We start from the raw sequence: 23,281 nt of genomic DNA on the forward strand, positions 1-23,281 counted from the left end.
TCATGTAGGAAGGTGATGCTAACAGCATTCAGATAGCTTGAACCTGGCTGTGAGTGCACCAACACTTTGCCATGAGCAATACACAAACAGTGAGGCCCTCCTGATAAGGACGTGCCCACACACACCCCGTCTGCATTTCCAGTTTCCTTCTGACTGTTTTTCAGGCCTGGCTTTTCTTTCTCCCACTCTTTGCGGTCTGACCCGATTCTAAAACTGGACGCGTCTATTTATTCTTCATTCCTTTATCGAACTGATGACAGCGTTAAAAATAATAATAATAATAATAACAACCCGGAATTTACAGCGCTGTGAAAGCAGCGCGAGTAACTTGTGTGAAGCAGTGAGCTGAAGGGAAGCGCGGCTGTTTCAGCGAGAGATGCTGCTCTGTAGCAGCAGGGCGCCCATCCCGCTGCCATGGCCCTGAGGGAGGGATTTCAGCGGCCGGGCCGCTCTGCTCCTCGTGCCGTTTGTGATGAGAGGAGCGGCCCCGCTCCCCATCCCCGCCATTTGCGCAGCTCGAGGGGCGGCTCGGCCTGCTCCCTGCCGGCCGTGGGCAGGCCGAGGGCTGCGGGGCGGGGCCGGGCCCGGCTGCTGGTGGCGCCCCGCGGTTCCCCCCCCCCGCCCCGCTCGGCCGGGCGGCTCTGCAAGATGGCGGCGGCAGCCGAGCGCGGAGCGGGGCTGCCCGCAGAGCCGCCGCCTCCAGCGCCGCGCGGGGCTCGGCCGGCGCCGCTGGGCAGCGAGGAGGTGTCGAGGCGGCTGGCGGCCACACGGCGGGAGCTGAGCAACCGGCGCAAGATCCTGCTGCGGAACCTGCCGGCCGAGAGCAGCAGCCAGGTACGGCCGGCTCCGGCAGCCGGGCGGGAAGCCGAGGGGCTGCCGCTGCCCTCCGCAACAAAGAGCGGCCCCGGGGCTCCGATCGGCTGCTCCGGCCGCTTCGGGACCGCATCGCTTTGGGCGGTTCGGTGCTGCGGCGCGAGGCAGCACGGAGCGCATCGCGGGGTGGATGTGCCGGGAGGGCGGGGGGGGCGAGCGGCGGGGGCGGCTTCACGGAGCCGGAAAGTTCCGCTCGCGTTATTGGCGCTTTGTGGAACGATGGCGACTCACTGCACCGCTGTGTGCTGCGGGTCGGGCCGCGATCAGCACCTGCACGGACCGCTCCGAGCCGCCCTGCCCTCCGCCCTGTTCCCCATCGCCCCGCAGCGAGGCTCCGTCCCTTCGTTTCGGTGACCATGTGCCGCAGCGCAGCGCGCTGTGCTCCGCTGCTGGAGCCTTTGGGTTGGAGGCGATGGCAGGTGTGGAAATGAGGATTTCACGAGGTGCCGAGCGATGATTTACACGTAGAGCTTCACCTCTATTTATAGCAGCCCGAGGGGGTTCGCCTGTAGGAAGGGCTCGGGAACTTGCGGCTTGAGAAACGCTGTTAATCCCCGTGTCTCCTCGAGAAGCCGGCAGGAAGCTTACCGCCCTGATCGGGGTGGGAGCCTGCTGCTGGGCCATGCAGCCCCACCTGGGATCAGCGGGTTGGGATGGAGCCCCGAGGCCATCCAGGTGTGTGTCACACCAGGGGAGGCTGCTCAGGGCCCAGCTGTGGCATCGCAGGTATCCAGGGATGGGGCACCCACGGTTCACTGTGCTCTGGTGAAGAAATACAGCTGGTGTGCCTGGAAGCCATCGTGGTGCATGCTGCATAGTCGCACTCTCCCAAGGGAGCGGTGGCAGGAAGGGACAGTTTGGCAACCAGGCATTTGGGAAGCTTGGCTTTCTGTTTTGGTGACTTGCAATGAGTGCTGAGGGAGAAGCTTCTGTCCTGGCACAGCTTAAGTGCATCCCTGTCCTCAGCTGTTGTGTGCTACCACAGCTTAAGATTGCTCGAGTCAAACTAACACCCCTCGTAGGTGCTGTGTGGAGGGCTCTGCTGGGCTCTTTGCTTCTTGCTTAGCCAAGTAGTATTTTAGAGATAAAATACTGCCACCCAGCCGGTTTGTTCTGCAGCGTGGAGGGGGTGAACGTCGTGAAAACGCAGTCAGGTGTTCCAGAATGGGATTTCATCACTGTAATTATTCACCTCCACTCAGTGGGATGCTGGGTTTGCTGTCGGTTGTTGTTGCAGTGTGAAAGGTAAGGCCGAGACTTAGCAAAATAGTTTCCAAGTGAGAAGAAACTCTTTAGCTGGTGTGGATCCGATTGGAGGAGGTGCCTTTTGTCACAAGGTTCATCATCTTCAGTGATACAACAGCGCTCTGATTTTCCTTCCAGGTGAAGTTAGATAAGCCACGATCTTGTGCCAATTGTAGCTACATATTAACTTCCTCATTTATTATTGTACTTGCAATTTTCGGTCACCTCTGGAGTTCTGTGGGAGTTTAATAGTTAAAAAGCACTAACAAAATGACTCAAAGCTGCAGAATAATGTGCCTTAGTTGTCAGGTCACAGACAGATCTGAGGTTCAGGGTGGCTGTCCCTCAGCACAGCTAAGGATGTCCAGGACCAAAGGCAGAATCACACTGAGGAGCTTCTTTCTGCTTTGGGTTTTATAGTTCAGTTTGCAAACGCGTTCTTGGCTGGGTTAGTGTTGTTCCAGGCAGTTCTCTTGCGGAAGAAGGTATTTCTACAACAGAGCCGTGGCAAGAAAAGCTGCACTACAACTCGGTGTAGTGTTTGTTGTGCTTACCAGGCATTCTGTCTTCTCTCAATCTGGTCTTCCTGCTTGGGAGACATGGAGTCTGGTAACAAGCCGTGCCATGGGGTCCCCAGGGATTGTTCTGAATGCAGTTCAGTTCTAAAGGTACTGGGGCAGCAGAGGCTGCCAGTCCAGACCACAGTTTTCCCTCCTCCCACAGCCTTCTACAACGTGCTCCACTGGCTTCTATTTCTTCTTGCAGTGATGGGGAAGTGCTCTCGTCCCTTCACCTCCCCAGTAGGATGAAGGGCAGTAGGGAGGACCCAGGGAGTCGTGGCAGGGCGCTGGTTTGTGATGCTCTGTGTTAGGATGGGCAAGATTGTCCCAGTGGTGTCAGGCTTCTCAAGATGCCAATGGAGGGTCTGTCCTGGTGGGCATTGGTATTAGCATTAGATGCAGCGTTGTGGTGGGACAGAGGTTCCAATCAAGGATCTTTGCAAAGAGACTCCAAGGTAGGCTTTGCTGTAGGTGCTTGTTTTCGTGCTGCTCAGTGGCCAGCTGGCACCTCCCTGAGCCATCAGCTGCGATGAATGGGCTAATGCACGTCAATAACAAAAGCTACAATTGCAAAGGGAAGGTCCTTGAAGCTGTGTTCCACTGCTCTGAGTGCCCTGGGTCACAGCAGGAGGGAGGGAAGTGATCACTTCAGTACTTCATTGTGAAAGAGATGCCCGTAACTTCGGCCTGTGCAAGTGAAGGTGGGCCATACTAAACACAGGCAGCTTCATTCTGTTGGAGTTTTGTAAGGTAAATCAGCTTTTGTATATTTTGTTGTTTTGGATTATTCTGATTAGAAGAACTGTTCTTGATCTCCCCAACCCATTCATTTTTCAGGGTCACTGCTTTGCCATCTATGTCTGATTAACTCCCAGAGAAGCATTAGCTTCTAAATGAGATAGAAGCCAGCAGTGTGTCCAGTTAGAATCCCTTGGAACTGCTTCTAGAATTAGCAGGACGATGTTCTCTCTTCTCTGCTGGGGGTGGATGACCAAAAGGACCCTTTGCTCTTTGATTCCCCCTTTGCAGCTCAGGAATCAGTGGCGTGGAATGAGGTTGCACCTGTTTTCAATCAGCTCTTGGCTGCACCTGGTTGTCTTTGAATGCAGCTGTGTTTTAGTGGGGTTCTGCTTTTCTCCTTTAGTGTCTGAGGACACAAAGTGAAAGAGATGTTCTGCTGTAGTGCAGGACAGGAAGCAAAGTGGAGCTGCTCAATTACTTTCATGTCCTGTAGATTATGGTATGATGGAACCTAAGGAGGAATAAAATGTGTAGGTATTGATAAGAAACTGATGTAGTCCAACCCAGGTAGAGGTTTGATTTGTGTTTGGGGTGTGATGTTTTTGCTTTCCTTTAGCACCCATACACCGTGCTGTGCCCAGGATGATGACATTCATTTCCATTCCCATAGCATTCCTCTTATCAACACACCAGCACAACTCCTGGAGATTGGGAAAATATTCATTTCATTCCCTGCCCATCTCAGGTCTATGAAGTTGCTCTTCTCCTGTCCTAATGACCATATTTGTGTATATTATAGCATTAATAACCTTTGGAGGGCCTGGTCTTACTGATGTGGAAGTCAGTCCTCAAACAAAAAGGCCATTACCCCTTGTCCTGTCACTGCACAGCACTGAGAAGAGCCTGGCCTCATCCGTGTGCATCCCACCTCCCTTTAGGTATTTATAAAAATAATCAGATCCCCCCTCAGTCTTTTCCCCAGGTGAGCAGGCCCAGGTTACTCGGCCTTTCCTCATGCAGGAGATGCTCTGGGCCCTTTATCACCTTTGTGGCCATGCACTGCATCCCCTCTAAGATATCACTGTCTGATTTGACATGGGGAGCCCAGAATTGGGCTCAGTATGGGTACAGTATACAAATGTGGCCTCTCCAGGGCAGAGTAGATGGGGGGGTTCACCTTCCTCACCCTGCTGGCCACACTTTTTAATGCACCTCAGGATACCACTGGCCTTCTAACATATCATGCTTTAACTTAATTTGCATAACTTTAAATAACATACTTTAAAGTGTGTCTAGCCTATATTTATGGATGCTTTCTCTTAAACCCCCCTTGGATGTACTTAGCTTTGCTTTTCCTGCTAACTCTGTTTATTTTCTTATTACGAATGTGATTTTTCCCAGTGCTTAGATCAACCAGCTTTTCCACTGGTAGGGAAGCTGAAGGCTCAGTGACAGCTGGGTGCTGTGGGGCTGCCTCTCAGCTCGTGGTGCAGAGCTCCTGCCCCTGGGGACTGGCTGCCCCATGCCCTGCTCACTGCTGGGATGTGGGACTGGGACAAGATGCTTCCCCTGGGGGCCTTTGGTGTGTGCCATTAAGTGAAATTAAGATGGAAACAGCCTCCGTTCCTTTCCAGTTGAAAGACAGGGTAAGATTTAGAGAAGTGCCTGAGCTGCTCTGTTGCATTGGCCACAAGCTGTAAAGCTGGCTTAGTGCTTCAGAAAATATTATGAAGGATCTTAAACTGTGTACGCTGATATCTAAATATCTGCTGAATTTGAAGGAGCACGTATTAGTGTAAGAGTTTTGTTTGTGCCTTGTCTCACATGGTCCAGATGTGCGAAACACCTTTGCTGGAGTACTGCATAGGGAGGGAGAGCTGCTGTGCCCCCACCTGTGCATGTCACCCCTAAGTCCTGCCAGTGCTTTCTTTACATTCTTCAGCTTACTTTGGGTTCTCGTTTTAAGGCTTCATTGTGCTCTTGTTGTTTTCAACACGGGAGCTCACAGTTATCCCATGCAGATAAGTTTGCTGCAGGCTATTCTCCATCGCTGTTTTAATTTCAGACAGTTTTTGGGAAATCATTGAGCTCATGAAAGACTCACAGGGGTGCCAAGTTTCATATCCACCATATAAAACGTTCCACGTTACTCTTGTAAGAGAAGAAGTGAGAAGAGATAAACACGTCGCCCTTTGTCTGAGCAGGACAGAAATACTTGCTTGGCTGCCTCCAGTGCCACGGTGGAGCTGAGCTGCACGAATCTTGGTATGCAAAACCATCTCTGCTCACGGCTGAGTCGGGCTGCCCTCCAGTTGTCAGTGGGGCAGCCAAGCCTCCCACCCACCATCATCAGTCTCTGCAGTCTGCCTGGCTCGTTTTGCTGTTCAGAAACTGTATCCTCACCACATCTGATCAGGATGGCTGGTGGCTCAAGAAACACTCTCCTGTTTTATTAATGCAGAGCTTGACAGCTGTTAGCTAGTGAAACTAGAGACCGGCGTTCCCTGGACTAAAAGGTGTGCACCTGATAGCAGTCAGGAGAACCCAATTAACCTCCAGGCTGCAGGTATTGAATTAGTGTGCTGGCGGGCAGGCTGCTGTCCTGCCAGGGGGCTGCAGTGGAGCTTTCAGACAACATTTGTTGATTGTTTTGTTACTCAGCTGGCCTTGCTGCAGTGTAGGAGACCCAGTTGAAGCAATAAACATGTCTGAGATGCTGCTCATTTGGGGTGATTCATGCCCAAATCTGCATTCTTGCTGCTGAGTGTGGCATTTGTGGGGCATGTGAACTTCATGCTCATGCTGGGGAGCAGTGAAATCAAACTAACACAGCTCTTAGGGTCACTCCTACCCCCTTCTCCCTCTCCCCCGCTCTTTCCCTTTTATTTTATGGGAGCAAACAGTGCCCTTGGGGTTGATTCTCCATCAGATGCCTGGGCAGTAATTGGCAGAGGATCCTTTACACAGAGTGCTCTGGCCAGGATTCACTGCTGCTTGAAAGAATATTCATTATTAAGTGAGCAAAAAACTCCTGAGGTGAACCTGAGCAGTCAGAGGAAACTAAAGCAGCTGTTGCGTTTTGTGGCAGCGTTGTCTGCCCTTGGTAAGCTGCACAATGTGATGTTGCTGATATCTCATGTCTGCCTGAAACTGTAAAGGCAAAGAAAGACTTTCTCAAAAGTACAGCTGGTTAATGAACTGTGGTGTTATATGTCTTTACCCAAAGGCAAATCAGCACCTTCTGCTTATGTGACTGTACAAGGGAGAGAGATTCAATCACATCCAGTAAGGCAGCTCTTTGCAGGAGATAAAAACATTGCTGCAGAGCGTAACCAGCTCTTCTGCAAACAAATATTTGATAGCGTTTCTATGGTGAGATTTTATGTGTATTGGGAAAGTTTTGTTTAAAAAGTGAAGCTGAATTTGTACACTTATGCATTTGATCTGGTGAATTATTTAGCTGATGTTACTTGTGCTTTTCTCTTCCAGGAAATCCACGACTTATTTAAAGATTATGAAATAAAGTATTGTTATGTGGACAGAAATAAAAGAACAGGTAAGAACTTGAAATCTTCCAGTATAATGCATTTCAGTTCTGTGATGGAAGTAGTGAGGAACGTCCTCTGCTGTGTATGGAGCCACTGATGTGTCTGGTGGCTCACAGCCTGATTGCCTTTCTGGGTCATTTTTGGTTGAATGTTTTTTCAGCCTCTTCTGAATCCACTGAAGAATTGAAAACTCCACTGGTGGCAGTGAGAAACAGGTTGGCCCATTGTGGTCCTTCTCCTCAGGGCTGCTGTCAGGCTGCTCTCTCCCCAACCTGGATTTGTGCTTGGGATTGTTCCATCCCAGGTGCACTTGGCCTCCATGAGGTTCATATGGGCCCATGTCTCCAGCCTGTCCATGTCCCTCTGGATGGCATCCCCAGCCTCCTGTACCAATTGTGCCGCTCAGCTTGATGTCATTGGCAGAATTGCTGAGGGTGCACTCAATTACACCATCCATGTCACCAACAGGGATGTTAAATGGTACCAGTCCCAGTACTGACCCTTGAGAGACACCATTTGTCACCAGTCTCAATCTGGACATCGAACTGTTGACCACAACCCTTAAAGTGTGGCCGTCCAGCCTTAGCCATGAGTGTTCCATCCCTCCCATCCATCTCTCTCTAGTGTGGAGACAAAGATTTGGTGTGGGGCAGTGTCAGATGCTGTGCACCAGCCCATGTAGATGGCACCAGTTGCTCTTCCCTTGTCCACCAACACCATAATACTGTAATAGAAAGCCACAAGGCACAGTTTGCCCGTAGTGAAGCCATGTGGGCTGTCACCTCTCTGTGGTGATGGATGTGCTTATTTAGTGTGAACTGCTTGTGTCTCACTGTGTCCAGTGAACCTAACTGGAACCTTGTAGAGCTCTGTAGATGTTCCCCATGAGATCTGAGATCTTCCCAAGTAAAAACAAAGATTTTCACGAGAAAAACAAAGCAACGTTTTTAGCTCAAAAAAGCTAAGAGCAATTTTAAAATTAGTTGTCTTTTATCCCTATCTTCTATGGAACTGTTCCTAGAATACCAGGTATTGTGCTGTTACAGAAATATGTGATGCAGTGTCAGAACACTGGCTCGCAGAGTGATGTAGATTGCCAGGGAATGTTTTAATCTCTTTGAGAGCCAGACTGCCGATTTCCACGCCACCTCATCTTTATCTGATTACCAGTACTGCAAATTGTAAAGCCCATTGCAAATGTATTGCTCTGTTTGTTCAAGCTAACAGCTTCAGGAGGTGTAACCACGTTCCCTTGGGCTGACATCTCAAGTATTACATTTGGCACCTTTGCCTCACGGGTGTTTTCTAGTTTGTAGTTGGAGCTACAGCCAGATTAGAGCTTGCTTTAGAACACCCTGTGAATGTTTACATTCTACTTAGAAACCTTCCTTTAGATGGTTGTAACTCCTGGTTATTTAAATAGGAAAGAAAATATTAGCATTTCTGCCTCTGAACAGTGCCATCTTACAGCTCATTTGGGTTGGCTTTTTTTTCCCCCGCAAGTGCAGCGACGATGGTAGGAGAAACAGATGATTAATAGGTGATCTGGAATGAAAGATGTTTTCTGTTTAAAGAATAATCTTGCAACCAGAGCTTCCTGGAGTTGAATTTCAGGAAGCGGTTGTGTTTCAGTGCGGTGTGTTTTGCTGTGACTGGCAGAAATCTGCCTGGAGTCGCAGTGTGGTCACGGGTAGGAAAAGAGGCAGAACATTGTACTTAAAATGCCGTCTTAAAGAGGAGAAAAAAATAACTGAAAAGTATCACCTCAGTAACTGTGCTGGGAGATGTGATTTACAGCAATGAACTCTGTGCTGCCCCGAGGTTTGGGATCGCTTTGTGTTTTTTTGGCTTGTGTTATTCTTACAAAAGTGATAATTGTGCAGTGAGGAGGAAAGTGTTGTTTATACTCGATTCAGGACAACAGACTCCAAATTTGGATGTAGAATCAGAAAACGTGGTTAGCGCAGTTTTCGGGTTGTGGTTTCAGACAAGTTTCCTGGTCTGAGTATTGTTACTGTTGTTTCATCTCTTTGGACCTTTCTGACTGGGCTCCTTGATTTCCATCCTCATCCTGAGTACCTGCAGCAAACTGCAGATGGAAAAAGCTTCATGCTCTGTCTCCAAGAGATGCAGGGAGGGTTGTGTTTGCACCAGTTTGGATGCATTTTGGTGGCCCACATCCCACCAGTGCAACATTGGTGCTTGGCAGGCTGCGGGCCACCCCAGCCTGCAGCAAGCAGAGCTGTCCTGTGGTGTTTCTACCCCCAGTGAAGCTACTTCCAGGACCGTGGTGTTTCTTTGGTGTGGCACAGCCTCTTAAAGGATGGTATTTGAAGGATTGAGAATGAAACCTGAGAGGAAAATATGAATGGATAACCATTGATGCCTTCTGTGGGTTAACTTTCCCATTTCGATTCATTTTCAGGCTAGAATGTTTTAAAAATGTGGAGCTCTTCACAAAGAAGTTCATTCTAGACACATGTGCAGAATCAGCTTTCCATTTTATGCATCCAAAGGATGGGAAGTGTAAAATGTCCTCAGTCTCCAGCTGAGTGGTGAGGAGTGGGGGGATGGAAGCATTCTGCTGTGCGAACACATCCACATCTGAGGCTGTGGCTCTCAAAGGAAGGAGAAACAGCAGCCTGATTTTGGGTGCAGCCCGTTACCCTCCCAAAGGCTGTCCCAGCCTTGTGCCCCAGCTCCCCATCCTCTGTTGCCTTCACGACCAGTAGTTGGACAGCAAGGACCACGTCATCCATCTTGGAACATCCATGCCAACAAGGCTTAGCAGTGGTCAAGGTTGTCAAGCAGGCAGAGCAGCCACCCCCCATTGCCACAGGCAGCCCTGCTTCTCTGCCCAGCATTCCCCAGCCCCGTGATGAGGAGGCAGCCATCCTGGGCCAGCATCCAGCCCACAGCAGCATGGCCACATCACCAGGCCTTATGCCAGGAGCCTGTGTGTGGCTCATCCCATGGCTGCCCAGCAGAGAAGGGTGCTGACCTGCCTTTGCCCATGGCTGGGGAACAGGGGACAGGCAGGGACATCTCATTAGATCTGTCCAGTAGAGTGATGAGGTAGGGACAGGATTATGACTTCCGCTGGTGTGGTTTGTGTTGGCTTTTCTTAGAGGAGGTGGGCGACGGTGTTTACTTTCAAAGTAATAAGTAATGCAACATTTCTTGGTCTCTTTCAGCATTTGTTACTCTGTTAAATGGAGAACAGGCTCAAAATGCAATTCAGAAGTTTCACCAGTACTCCCTTCGAGGAAAAGAAATATCTGTGCAACTGCAGCCAACAGATGCTCTGCTGTGCATTACCAATTTGCCTATTTCATTTACGTTGGAAGAGTTTGAAGAACTCGTGCGTGCTTATGGCAACGTTGAGAGGTGCTTTTTGGTCTATAATGAAGTTACTGGCCATTCCAAGGGCTATGGATTTGTGGAATACATGAAGAAGGACTCTGCTGCAAAGGCGAGACTGGAACTTCTGGGGAAACAGTTAGACGAGAGCACTCTCTTTGCACAGTGGATGGATGTGAACCAGCTGACTACAAATCTAATACACTCCAAGTGCCTTTGTGTAGATAAATTGCAAAAGGACTGCTCTGATTCAAAAGAACTGTTGCAGGCTTTCTCTCTACAGTATAAACCTGTATTCTGCCAGGTATGTTGAGTTTATGCCTTTTGGGAGATGAAAGTTGTGATTTAAATCTCTCTATTTGCATCCTGCCTTGCTTTCTTGTCTTGTATTTTTTATTTAAGCTGTGAATGAGTGTGCATTGCAGTATGTGGAGTGGTACAGACGTTACTGGAACGAGCTTGCATTGACTGGATGTGCCACCTGGGAATTGTGCAGACCACTCCTGCTAAGCACCACTAAAATGTTTCTAACATCCCTCTCCCATATATTTTATTGAATATCATTTTAGAAATATTTTAAAGGGCTTTTAAAGTGAATATTGCTGATGGTTTTATTGTTCAGTAAAGCAAGCCTGAGAATGAATACCGTTAAGTGCAGTGTTTCGTGTAGGAGATGCATACGTGTGTATGTATGTATCCAGAAAGTGCTTTTCCCTAAATGGGAAAGCTGGAGTCTTGGAGCCACTGGACTTGCCAGTGATGGAAGTGCAACTTGCAGGCACAGAAGAGAGAGATCCTTTCTAGCCTTTGCAAGCATAAAGGTTTTCGTCTGAGATACTAGACCATGACATGTTGCTTGTAGAAGTGTTGCAGGCCAGAGCAGCATAGACAGGCCGTAGAAAGAAAGCTTTGTCTGTGGTCATGCACTTGGGTATGATTTCACTTGTTTTTTGTTTCCTTGAGTGTCTTGGAAGGCTGCTCAGGGATTAGCTTCAAGGATCAGTAACTAGAGGCTTTCAGTGTCTAAGAGGAGAAGGCCCATTAGGCTGTCTAGTCTGACCACCTGTTGGCCATCACATTTCCCTAGAGCTGTTTTGAGCCTCAGTCAGTTAAAGCATATCTTCATATTTGTTTGATGCAGATATACCAGGAGGTGAATAAATGGCAAATAACTGCCCATCCCTTGTTCTTTTGTACTTCTGCATGTTTCCACGGTTGAACATTTCCAGCTTCTGCTTCACTTCAGTGATTACAAGGTTGAGGAGCCTTTGCTCCCCACTATTTTCTTCCTGAGAGAATGCATAACGTGCTGTAATCCAGTCACTTGCTCAGCTTTCTTTTAATTAGCTGAACATATTGATGCTGTGAAGTCTTTTAGTTTGGGGCATATTTCCAGCCCTCAGATAATCCTGAGGCTGTTATCAGATCCCCCGGCAATTTCTCAATGTTCTTTTAAAATGAGGAAATTCAAAGACAAATATGCTTCTTTGATAAAGATCATCTTCAGCAACACCATTCTGCTGTGCAGCTAAAGGCAATTGACAATTGACATTTACCTTCTCTCTTTAATTATAACAATACATGAGTCACGCTTCATGTAGATGAGGAGCATATGCTTGCGTTTATACTATGTCAGGAAATGGCACTAAAAATGTGTTTCTATAAGGATAGGAATTAACAGGTATTTATTTCATAAAATAGACATCCAGACAGAAATATACCCAAGAAGGTATGTGTCATACTACCTAGAACTTGTATAAATTCACTGTGTAATAGATAGATAGTAGAAGCAGATAGCAGAAGAAAAGTAGTTACTTATGATGGTTTAAGATCTATTCCCAGTAACTCTCAGAGAATGGATGTGTGGTGTGTTCTGAGCTGTCCCTCGTGTCTCCTAGCACTGCTGATAGGTGAGAGCGGCTCTGCCCTGGCAGGGGAAGCAGCCCTATGGAGAGGGCAGAGTGGAGGGTGAAGGTAGAGCAAATAGAACAGATAGGTTGAGGTGAAAAACTATGCACTGAGACAGAAAAGGAACGTAATAGAAGTAATAATATGTATAATAATATACAAAACAAGAGATGCACAGTGTGTTAGCTCACTACCCACTGACTGATGTCCAACCAGTCCCCAAACAGCCCCTGGCCAGCTCCCCACAGCCCTGTTCGCTGGATGGGATGGAATATCCCTTTGGTCAGTGTACGTCAGCTGCCCCGGTTGGGATCTCCCAGCTCCTCGTGTCTCAGCACCCCCACTGGTAGGGCAGCACAAGGAGCTGAAAAGTGGAAATGTCCTTGGCTCCGTGCTGCCCTGCTCAGCAACAACTAAAACATTGTTGTTGTTTCTTTCCTAAAGCCAAAGCATAGCGTCCTACCAGATGCTATGAAGAAAATCAGCTGAAATCTGGATAGCTGTTTTTCTGATTTATTTCATTTTTTTCCTAAGCTATCATTTTTGTAGTCAACTTGATTTCTCCTGTGTTGCAAATAGAAATGTCCTATGAGGAGCAGCTGAATCCAAGTGCTGATATCACAGTTCTGTGTGATTCTGTGTGATATGTGGTTTTCAGACAACATTTCCTAGGACTTAGAGGAATGTGTTATCTTCTGCTTTGCTTCAGCAAAGTGCACAAGTAAAACTCATTCCTTTCTCTATAACTGCAGTAAGTTCTGTAGTGGCAAACCAATGTTTTCGTAGATGCTTGGTGTCTTTACCAGTGAAGCTAAGCTGTGGGCTGGATATTTTTGCCTAAGCTTTACAGCCTCCCTTTTCACCCTCTTGTTTTGTTCTGTTGGATTTAAATCTGCTCATTCTGCTATAAAAACTCTGCAAACAAAGGGCAGAGCATTGTTTGACAAGTAAGCCTCTTTGCAGCCTGCTTGATTACTCAGTCTGGCATCTTCTGTGTTGGCACTGTGTTCAACCACAGACTTCAGACCCTCCTACAAGGCAGAATACAGCAGCAGAATGCGCAGCGTTGCGTGGTTCAGCAGCTGTCATGTAGTCTAATGAATGACATTTCTGTTAGTGTAGTAAAGAGTCTGTCATTCTTCTCCTGCAAAGTGATAATAATAAAACCAAACAAAAGCCACGTAGCACGTGGCTGTGTTGAAATTCTCCTTCTCATCTTTTTCATTATGTAAATTAACTGTTTCATAACTCAGGTTCTCCACGAGATGAGATGAAAGTTATGGTGGTAATTCAAGGAGACACAACAAACACAGCATGTCTAATGAGAAGCCATGATGCTTATCTTATGCTTAGAACGTTTCAAAAAGAAACAGCACTAATTTGGGCAGATGTTATCATCCCTCAGCTGTTAGCAGAGCAGTCTGCAGGTGAAAACATTTCAAGACAGTTCCTGAAATTCTCCGCTTTGTTGAATCGTGTTGTGAAATGTTGTTGCAGTTTGCTCAGGATGAAGATAGTTGCATTGGTGACTTTGCAGTGATCGAGTATGAAACTGCAGAGCAGGCCGAGAAAGTGCAGGAGGCGATGGATGGCACGGTGATCAAAGGGAGGAGAGTGCAGGTGTCATACTGCGCCCCAGGAGCGCCGGGCAGAAGCACGCTAGCAGCGCTTATCGCAGCACAGAGGATGGTAAGGTTTTGCACAACTGTTTTCAGGATGGGTTTGTTACACCTCGAGCAAGCTGGGCTGTCTCTAAGGCGTTCAGCTGCTTTGCTTTAGGAAACGTAGCCAGGCCTTTGGAAGTGTTAGCTGCTTGGGTTTTGTTGTGTGTTGGCTTCTTTTAACCAGTCAGCCCAGTTCAGTCTCCTTCCTAAGCAAAACACGGCCATCTATTGCAAGGAGGCAAAGCTGGAAGATATATAAGGTAATACTTGCAGAGCTCTGGGATGTTATTAACTTTAGTTTTCTGCCAGAGAAATTGTTCTTATTTGGCTACTCCAAAAGACTTGAGATAGAGCGAAAGCATCCGGGTGCTGTTAGGTCTGTTAGAGAGCGATGGAGGACATGTGTGAGTAGAAACCCAGAGAAGTCAAGGCAGTGCTGATGCAGCATCAGTTAGCTATGTGGGACAAAAAGGAAGAGTGAATTGTTCAGGTGTGGGATGTGCATGTCCAAACTTCCCTCTTTAGGATACCTTGTTCAAGGAAACAGCATTTATTCAGGGATGTTGATGGATGCGTTGCTGTCTCCCGTTTTTAACATCTTTCTATCTCTCCATTTGAGATGAGGAACAATAGGAAAGGATTGCTTCCAGAGCCGAATCCGGTGCAGATTATGAAAAGTTTTAACAATCCAGCAATGTTGCAAATCCTGCTGCAGCCCCAGCTGCGTGGACACGCTGTCAAACCTGGTAAGCTGTGTTACAGTGGGTTTAAAACAAAACCCCGTTTTTAGTGAAAACTTCCAGCAGAGGAGGGAAACAGCAGCACTTTTAGAATCTGTGCAGACAGCTTCGGGGTGTCTGTGTAGATGCCAATTCAGAAGCCAGAGGTGGTTTTGGTACACTATGCTGTCTGAGTAGAGCAAGTGTTACCTAGAAAGGTCCTCACTGTCACTCTGAGGTCTCCCAGCATCAGTTAAAATGAGGCTTAAAACAAGCATCCTTCACAGACATCGTTACGGTTGCATGTTTAAATCTGATTGGAGATCTGAATGTTGCAGCCTGAGTGTTTCTCTTCTCGATTCAGGTCTAGAGGCCATTTCTCACCAGTGTGCTGCCATAGCTGTACCCAGCAGTAAGAGCAGCAACAGCCAGAATCATTTCCCTGCCTTCCATTAGGGTGGCTGTGGGCAAATGTAGTAAAAGCAGTTGCCATATTGCAGATAGAGAAAGTAGGAGGGGCAGCATAAGGAACAGGAGCAGATAATTTGAAGTCTCAGGTGGCGGACAGCTGAATTTGTTCCAAAAGCACTGTACTGCTTCTGCTTTTCCATTTTAACAATAACATCAGAAGATATAAAAACAAAAATAGCATGGGGAGTCCCTGCCTGGCAACCAGCTGCAGCAGTTCTGCCTCTCTGAGCAAAACATTAGCTCCAGAGTTCCATGCAAGTACGTTTGATCTCTGATTGCTGTTGACTGCAGATCAAAGATGACTGTATGGAAAGGTTCATTGTAGTGACCCTTAGTGTGCCAGAAAGTTTTGTAGGAACCAAATGTAAAAATTACAGAATAACTGTTACAAAGGCGATTACTTGCCTGACTTATAAAGGTGCTGCAACTCTTGTCTTGTTTCTGAAGGAGTTCTGGGAGCAGCAGCAGGTTTGCCTCACCTTATGAACACAGCAGTCAGCCCTCCTTTCCTGCAGCTGAACAAAGTCCACCAGGTAGGTGTCAAAACACACATCTCCAGAGATCTCGGCATGAAAATGAGTATTTCAGAATCTGGTTTCAAAAGCTTCCAGCTAAAGTCAAGCTCTCTTACTAAAGCAACCTTTCAAAACACGAAAGAATGAATGAAGCAACAACTTGCTGTCTGGTGGGTGATGTTAGAGCAGACTGTGCTTGCTGTCCACAAGTGACTTGGTTTATCTTACCTGATGCTTCTATCTGCTAACCCCTGCTGGCATAGAGACCACTGACAAAAAGCCTCTTAATTCAGAGGTCTGGGGTCTCACATCCATTTCTCTCCCAGCTGCCTGTATGTGCTTCATACAGAGACTGTTTTGTCTTCAAGCCAAGAAGCTTTGCATCGCTGGAAGTGTTTTTATTTTAAAGCTTGAAAGAACTGAAGTGTGCTATGTAGGCCATAAAAATAGGAATTGCAAATGTTACTCCTCAGTCTAAAAAAAGAAAATAAAACAAGGCTGCCGGCTGCTTCAGGTGTTTTCAGAGTATCTGGAAGTAGTGTAAATTAGATCAGACTTCCATACTGACTCCAGAAATTTTGCAAGGGTCATTGGGGATGAACTTATGATTGGAGCAGCTCCCACAGGCACAGCCCGGCCCTGCAGCAGTTCTTGTGGCCAGCAGGCTGCTTCAGGCTCTCATTTCTCCAGCTCTGCCAAGAGCCAGCTTTACCTTCAATGCCAACAGAGGGGATTGTTTTTAAGTACCTTTGAGTACCGCTTTTACTTACTCTTTCTGGTGTTTCAGAAATTCCCATTTAAAAGTAAAGTCTAGAGCCATATTAGTTCTTTTGGCAAACACAGCACAGATCTTAAAGAAAGACTTTTGTCCCATTGGATGAACTGTGCAATGAAAAATACCACCATGATTTGCTTGTACTTCTTGTATGTAAATGGCATTTTCCATTGGTATATTTAGTTACTGCAGCCCTTTCTTGGAGAATCTCTGCTTCCTTGGAAGGCAGTGTGAATGTTTTCTAATCACAGCTGGAGAGAGGCATGTTTTACACAGCTAACAGTGTGATTGATGATGATCCAATGGTTTTGGCTTAGAGTTCTGCAGCCAAACAACTTAGTGCTTTCTCTTTGGATAGACTTCCATGTCTTAATTCTCTTCCAGGGGGCTCCCTGTCTATTAATTATCTCCAAACCTGATCTGGTAATCGGAATTTTATTGGCAGTGATTTGATTATCTCAGTCCCTTCTATGAGACACATTTTTCTGTTATTCAGTTACTTATTTCAGAGTATTCTCAGTAGGCAAAGAACCAGGTCACTGTTGTTACTGTGTTGAAATGGAGTGTGCAGCATGCAGGAGCAGACACTGTCCTGACTTGACTCTCCCTCCACCCCCCCCCAGCTACACGCTGGTTGAGTTTCCTCTGTATCTTGTTCTTGTTTTGTTTTAAGAGCTGTGTATAGCGACTTAATGGATGGGTACAATATTCTTAGCGTATCTCTAGAACAGCTTTTTAGAATAGCTGATTAAAAAAAGAGATTGAATGGAGAGAAATGTGACCAAGTGGGTTATTTGTGCAGTACTTCTTCAAGCCCAGAGGTAGCGCGACTCCTAACTGGTTTGTTGCAAATTCTCTTAGTTCTGGTTATCGTGTGCCAAAACGATGCGGTTTGAACTTTCACAGTGATGTGTTTTCCAAACTCATCCAGCTGTTCACTAATTCCTTGTTAACCAAGAGGAGTCTGAGGGATCTAACCGATCTGATCCTTGTTTCTGAATGTCTTCCAGTTGAACTAATATGTCTTTATTGGTGTAACGAAGTTTAGAAGGAACATGCATTGGCATTGGTGATAGCGATCAGCCTGGAAATCACTGGCACAGTTAAAATAGCAGATGCAGAACTAATGTATATATGGGCTCTTTGTGTTAAACTACGTGTTTCTTACTCCAGTATCCAACACTGTAGCTCATAAGATACTGTATTTGGTGTAATGTTACAGTTTTTAAAGAGCTGAAGAAATTGAAGGATTTTTTTTTTTTTTAAGAGAAGGCTAATGGAAAGATTTGGCCTCATTACACAGAGATACAAGCAGAGCATGAAAGGAGTGTTGCAGGAGACCATAAGATATGCAAAGCCCGAGAGCTTCTTTTTGACTTTAGCTTCTTTACCTGGTCATGCTGAACATGCTGTCTAGGAAATTTTGGGCAGCAAGGAAGGCTACGCTGGTTGTGATTTGACACAGTCATGCACTGTCATACAGAAAGGTCTGTAGAGCAGCTCCTGTTCTGCCTGGCAGATCACTCTTGGGAGCTGCTGTCAAGAAATTCCAAGGCTGCAATACTGTGTGTTCTTGGGATTCAGAGTGGGCATAAGTTTTCCTTGGAGCCTAAGCACAAAGCATGGGATATAGCAGTGGCAGAGTCTGACCATGGTGCCCCCAAGGCTATCGGTGAGGTGTCTCAGCTGTGATGGCAACCAGCATTCCAGGAATTTTGACTAAAAAATACTAGTATTTTGTGAACTGTATAAATCATAGTGCTAACAAGTTGCCATCTTCTGAGCTGTTTATTGGAAGACATTCTTTTTAATGTTTCATGGAGAAGAGGTTTATGTAGGTAGGTCCCAATAGAAGGGGGAAAATAAACTTGTGGCTGTTGCTCTTTGAAAGTAATGATACTGTTTGGCAGCAGCAAAGTGAGGATTGAGAGTCCCTGCCAATTGTAGCGGAGTCCTGGGAGCTGTGCAGATGTTTGGTGGAGATTATGTATTAGAAACGCAATGCAAGGCACGATGCAAACATTAACAAACAATGAAGTCCTTATTCATACAGCTCGTAATCTGCTGCAGTCCTTGTCTCATCTTTCATATTGGCATGCTGTAGGTAGCTCTCCATCTCTGCTTTGTCTGTCTGCACAGGCTTCAGGCATGGCTAGGTTTCCTTGCTGGCTTAAAAGGGCATCAGTGGAGTCTAGATTCTATTTGGAGTACACTCTTGTTTTGTTAGAAGCCATCAGAAGACGTGTTTGTGTTTGTGGTTGTAAGGTGAAAAAAGAGCTAAGAGGCTGAAAGAACTTGAAGTCACTTTGTGTGAATGAACCAGGAGGGGCAGGTCGGGTGTTAGGAAAAATTTCTTCTCCAGAGAGTGGTCAGGCACTGGAATGAGCTGCTCAGGGTGCGGGGAGTCACCAGCCTGGGGATGTTGAAGGAAGGTGTGGATGTGGCACTGCGGGCCGTGGTTCAGTGGGAAATTCTGGTGGTAGGTGAGCGGTTGGGATGCTGGGGGTCTTTTCCAACCTCAGTGATTCTGATTTAGTTCTGTGGAGGAAATAGCTGCTTCCATTTGTTGTGTTCATTCAGAAAATAATTTGAATTTCTGTTAGCAGAACTCAAAACTCCCCATCTGAAAATGTCTGGGGAACATGCTGTTTTCCACAACTGCTAACTGACAATTGTGCTCATTTCACAGAATTCAATTCTGGGCAATACGAGTAACTTGCTACTGCAGAGCCCTGCTCACCTCCCATTGCCACAGCAGCAGCTGATGAAGATGGAGAACATCCAGGCCAATAGTGTAAGGTCATCACTTTAATTGCAGCTGTCTTTGAGCATTCTTAGAATTGATAAATAGTTGTATTCTGTTATTTTTTTCCATCTAGTAACATTGAACTGCTTAGTGTATGTAAAAAGATTAACTGAGTGTGAAAGTTGTAAGAACTACCTGCAGACAGGTTTTAGTCATTTACATGGCTTTCTATTCTTCCTTACAGAAACCAGGTTTGCTGGGAGAGCCTCCAACGATGCTGCTACAGACAGTGCTGGGAATAGGGGTAATGCCATCAGTGAATTCAGGCATGGGAACCCGTGGAGAAGCTCTCAAGTGTAAATGACCTTTTATTTCATACCAAATCAGTACAAATGCTCAGCTTGAAATGAAGCACCTTCCTTTCTCCCACACTGCCAAAAGCAAACTATGTTTGAACCTTGTTACTTGACAGGAAGGTAGGCTTAGAGCTGGACAATAGTCCAAGTCATCTAGCTATAGAATTACGCAGGTTAACAAGATATATTGCTATACAGCTGTCTTCTGCCTGCTGATCCAGCAGGTTATGGCCATTTGAACTTGAAATGCCTTGCTTTGTTGCCTGGATTCTCTCATATGTTTACTCAGGGAAGAAAGAGTACACTGTTGCATTTGTTGAATGTTTGCAGACAGTTGAAAACTCTGCTTGTTCAGTTACTACAGGTTTAGCACACGTGGAATATGCTTTTATTCAAAGTTCTGGGGTTTTCTGTTTCGAAGAAGATACGCCTGAGTAGCTGAAGGAGCACTGCAGATAGTTGTCTTGCATTCAGTTCTTTAGGCAGGAGAGCTTTAATTTCCAATCTGTGGCAGATACCAGCTCCGAATGCCACTTCCTGCACTAGTGATGCCCTCAGTTTCTATAAGGAAAGATGAGTTATGATTAGAACATCTTTCTTTTTCCTCACTGAGAGCCAGATACTCTGCAGTTTTACAGGCAGCTTGATTGATGGTAGTAGCCAGGAGCAGGGAAAAGCTTTCTTCTTTGGGAAACAAGAAGAAACACATTCTGCATGCCTGGATTTTAATCTCAGAGAGTGTGTTCTAGATGTTCTATGTGTGAAGAATTGTACTAACACAGGTCAAAGTTGGAGGCTTTTCCCTGCATTCCTGCACAGGATCCTCTAAGGATGTTGTTCCTAAGTTTTTTGAAGGAGTGTAGCTGGTTCTGATAAGCATTAATGAGAGAACTTGGGCTTTTCTTTTATGGAATTAACTTTGGATACAGTTTGCTCCTGAGATGGCGGAGGGATAAGGGCTGTAACCAGAAGTCAGTGTTCTGTGATAGCTGTAAAGTAGATCTCTACGTGTTTTTTGGATCACATAATAAAAACCACCAGCAAAAAGTACTGATGAATCCTGTCTAACAGAAAAGTTTCTCCATTTATGGTTGACTGCAGCTTCTAATCTGCCTCCAATTCAAACAGCAGCAGCAGCAGCAGGGATGGGCTTGTTGCCATTCTTTCCAAATCAGCACATTGTTGGACAAGCCATAGCAGGGCAAAATAATGCCCCGGATAAAGCACTGACTGCTGAAGGGGTCGTCTCGGGATCGCAGCCGTATCATCAGAGTGTAACCAACATCGCTGCAGGAGCCTTGCGGGCCGGCCACGCCAAGCAACAGAATCAACTGAACCAACTGAAAAGCACTGACACAACTTTGGGGGTAAGGAAGGCTGCGTACAGATAGTGCTGGTGCTCTTCTGCTGCTTCTCATCTCTTAACTTCAAGTGCTCTTCTTAACCTTGAGTGTGAACTGCAGCTCCTCCTTGTATTTCCTCACCGTAGAATCTGTTAGATCACAGGATCATTCATGAGACATTTTGAGGTCATTTCAGTTATGAATTATAGAGAGAGAACAATAATGCTCTTTGGTGGTCCAAATGAATTAACAAAGGAATCTTTTTACAGCGCTGGAGGGTTTATTTTGTCCGTGTGTATGCTTCCTAGTATTTGATGATGAAATTATCTCAAGGGTGGTGTCCCTTTTAAACACTGAAAACTGAACTTGTGGTTGAATTTCATGACTAATCAGGAGCAATTGCACTGGCACAGTGTAGGACCTTTGGATTTCCAGATGGTGTATATATACAAATGACTGTGTGTGTATGTTAATTTTCCATGTGAGCTCTGTATCCCCTAAGCCACAGCTGACACCTCCTTCATCTAAAATTAGTTTTAATATTCATTCCCATGAAGGCAGGGGGGGATGACACAGGATTTAACCTGAGCTAAAATGGTCCTCTGATGTTTTATCAGCATATCCTGTCATTAACAGAATCTGGTCTGTGCAGTTACATTTTTTCTTAATGATATACATGTGTATTTTGATGTTTTCTTGCTTAATTTGCATCCTATCTCACGTTTCCTTTGGTATTTTTGACACAACTGCCATGATCAGACTGGAGGCAACATTGGTGTCAGTTAGACTGCTTTGATCCTACTTCAGAAAGGACGCCTTTAAAATCCCGTTTTACCGTAACAAAGTGGAGTTTTACCTATGGTTGGATACACAGGGATAAAACACGCAGCACATATAAAATCAGGATGTTAGTTCAGTGCTTCCTTTAGTGAAATGGGAATGTGGTTAATTGATTAGAAGTCTAGATATCCCTGCCTATAGCTTGGGTGTGGGACTACGTCATCTTCAAGGACCCTTCCAATCCAAACCATTCTATGCTTCTATATTCCAATTGTTTCAATGAGCAAATACAGCATTTATCAGGAAAATCCCTGTAGATGTGATAGTTTCTTTTCTGCATCAGTAGAGAGGTGGCCCAATTAGCAAGTATCTCTTCCACAGCAAGTCACCCTGGTCCTGATCCTTGATACTGAGCCACCATCCCACCCCAAGCGCCTTTTTTGTGTTTGGTTTTTGAGATGGTGATTTAATACCAGTTTACTGAAAAGGGGTGGATTGTTTTTTTTCTTTAATGAGTTTTGAAGAAAGGAGCAGGCTAAGTGTAGGTTAGGATGCTGTGTAAACATCTCGGAGCCATGTCATCCCAGGCAGGCTATGCAGCTTGCCATCGCTGCTTGTCTCATCCTCATTTCTGCTGTTTTCCTGAACGCTGTGTGATTAATGTGATGTTTTGTCCCACCCAGCCGCTCAGTTATTGAAAACAGCAGCTGCTGGCAATGGTTTTTCCCTCGGAATGAGCTTTGCTTTTCTCCCATATCGCACTGTTTGTCTGTAGCTGCAGATGATCTCTCTTCTGAGAGCCCTTCCCTGGCAGGGGGATGCAGTGCTGGTGGGTGCCCTTAGTGGCCCCTCAGAGGGAAGAAAGCACTGCTGGCGGCATGGAGAAGTGACTCAGTTCTGATGCTTCATTTCCACTCATTAACATTTCCCTCTTTTCAAGTAAGGGTTTATAAATAGGGTGATGGGTAAGATGTGTTATAATGGCAGATTGAGGATGGTGTCATCTCTCCAGTCTGGGGTTCATTTGTCCTTCACTTGCTTTTGACTCCAGGTGACCAGAGCTGACTTTGTCTTGGCCACAGACAGAACGCTGCCTCCCTAATCTGGAGTGATTAGTGTTCATTTATTTGAATGCAAAAGGTGGTGGTGGCTGTTTAATATCCTTCAGTAACTTAGAGTCTGAAGGGAAACATTCCTACACAGTCATTTGTCAAGAAAAACATGTAGGCAGCACGTCCAGATTGTTGTCCCCGGTATTTGTTTTAAAAGTTTATCCAGAACAAGCTGAGCTTTGTTCAAAATCATGCTGGGATGCTTGTCCTATTTCTGACAGATGTTAGACTACAATGTGTACTGATCTATTCCATTATTTCACAGCCTCCTTCAAAGAAACAGACTTCTCTGCTAGGAGAACCGCCAAAAGAAATCCGCCTTAGTACCAACCCCTACTTGAATTTGGCAAGCGTGTTGCCTGGTATCTGTCTTCCAGGTAAGCAGACATTCAGCAGTTGTATTGGAACGTTTCCTCAACCAGAATGTGGCAAATCACTGTTGTGTTTAGCAGGCAGTTCCAGTGGCCACAACATAACAAAATCTTGAATTCTGCCTTAAAATTGCAACGTGATCTGTCCTGTCTCTGTGAGGAGGGGACATTTTCAGAGTTGATGGACAAGCTGA

The 23,281-nt window shown here is 46.1% G+C and overlaps 1 protein-coding gene across 3 annotated transcripts in view; it reads left to right on the top strand.

The window, feature by feature from the left end:
* Positions 1 to 611: 611 nt before the first annotated feature.
* RAVER2 (ribonucleoprotein, PTB binding 2) overlaps positions 612 to 23,281 on the top strand; it is a 28,138-nt gene continuing 5,468 nt past the window's right edge. The window contains exons 1-10 of one of the 3 annotated variants that reach the window (XM_015870748.2): positions 612 to 834; positions 6,909 to 6,975; positions 10,162 to 10,631; positions 13,733 to 13,924; positions 14,519 to 14,645; positions 15,537 to 15,622; positions 19,069 to 19,173; positions 19,370 to 19,481; positions 20,583 to 20,848; positions 22,982 to 23,093. In XM_015870748.2, the coding sequence (XP_015726234.1) occupies positions 649 to 834; positions 6,909 to 6,975; positions 10,162 to 10,631; positions 13,733 to 13,924; positions 14,519 to 14,645; positions 15,537 to 15,622; positions 19,069 to 19,173; positions 19,370 to 19,481; positions 20,583 to 20,848; positions 22,982 to 23,093 (1,723 nt within the window). In that variant the 5' untranslated portion in view covers positions 612 to 648. The remainder of the gene's footprint in view (positions 835 to 6,908; positions 6,976 to 10,161; positions 10,632 to 13,732; positions 13,925 to 14,518; positions 14,646 to 15,536; positions 15,623 to 19,068; positions 19,174 to 19,369; positions 19,482 to 20,582; positions 20,849 to 22,981; positions 23,094 to 23,281) is intronic. The other 2 variants (XM_015870749.2, XM_015870750.2) reach the window with 2 other exon arrangements.

This window comes from Coturnix japonica, chromosome 8 (assembly GCF_001577835.2).
Source record: "Coturnix japonica isolate 7356 chromosome 8, Coturnix japonica 2.1, whole genome shotgun sequence".
Classification (NCBI taxonomy): Eukaryota; Metazoa; Chordata; class Aves; order Galliformes; family Phasianidae; genus Coturnix; species Coturnix japonica.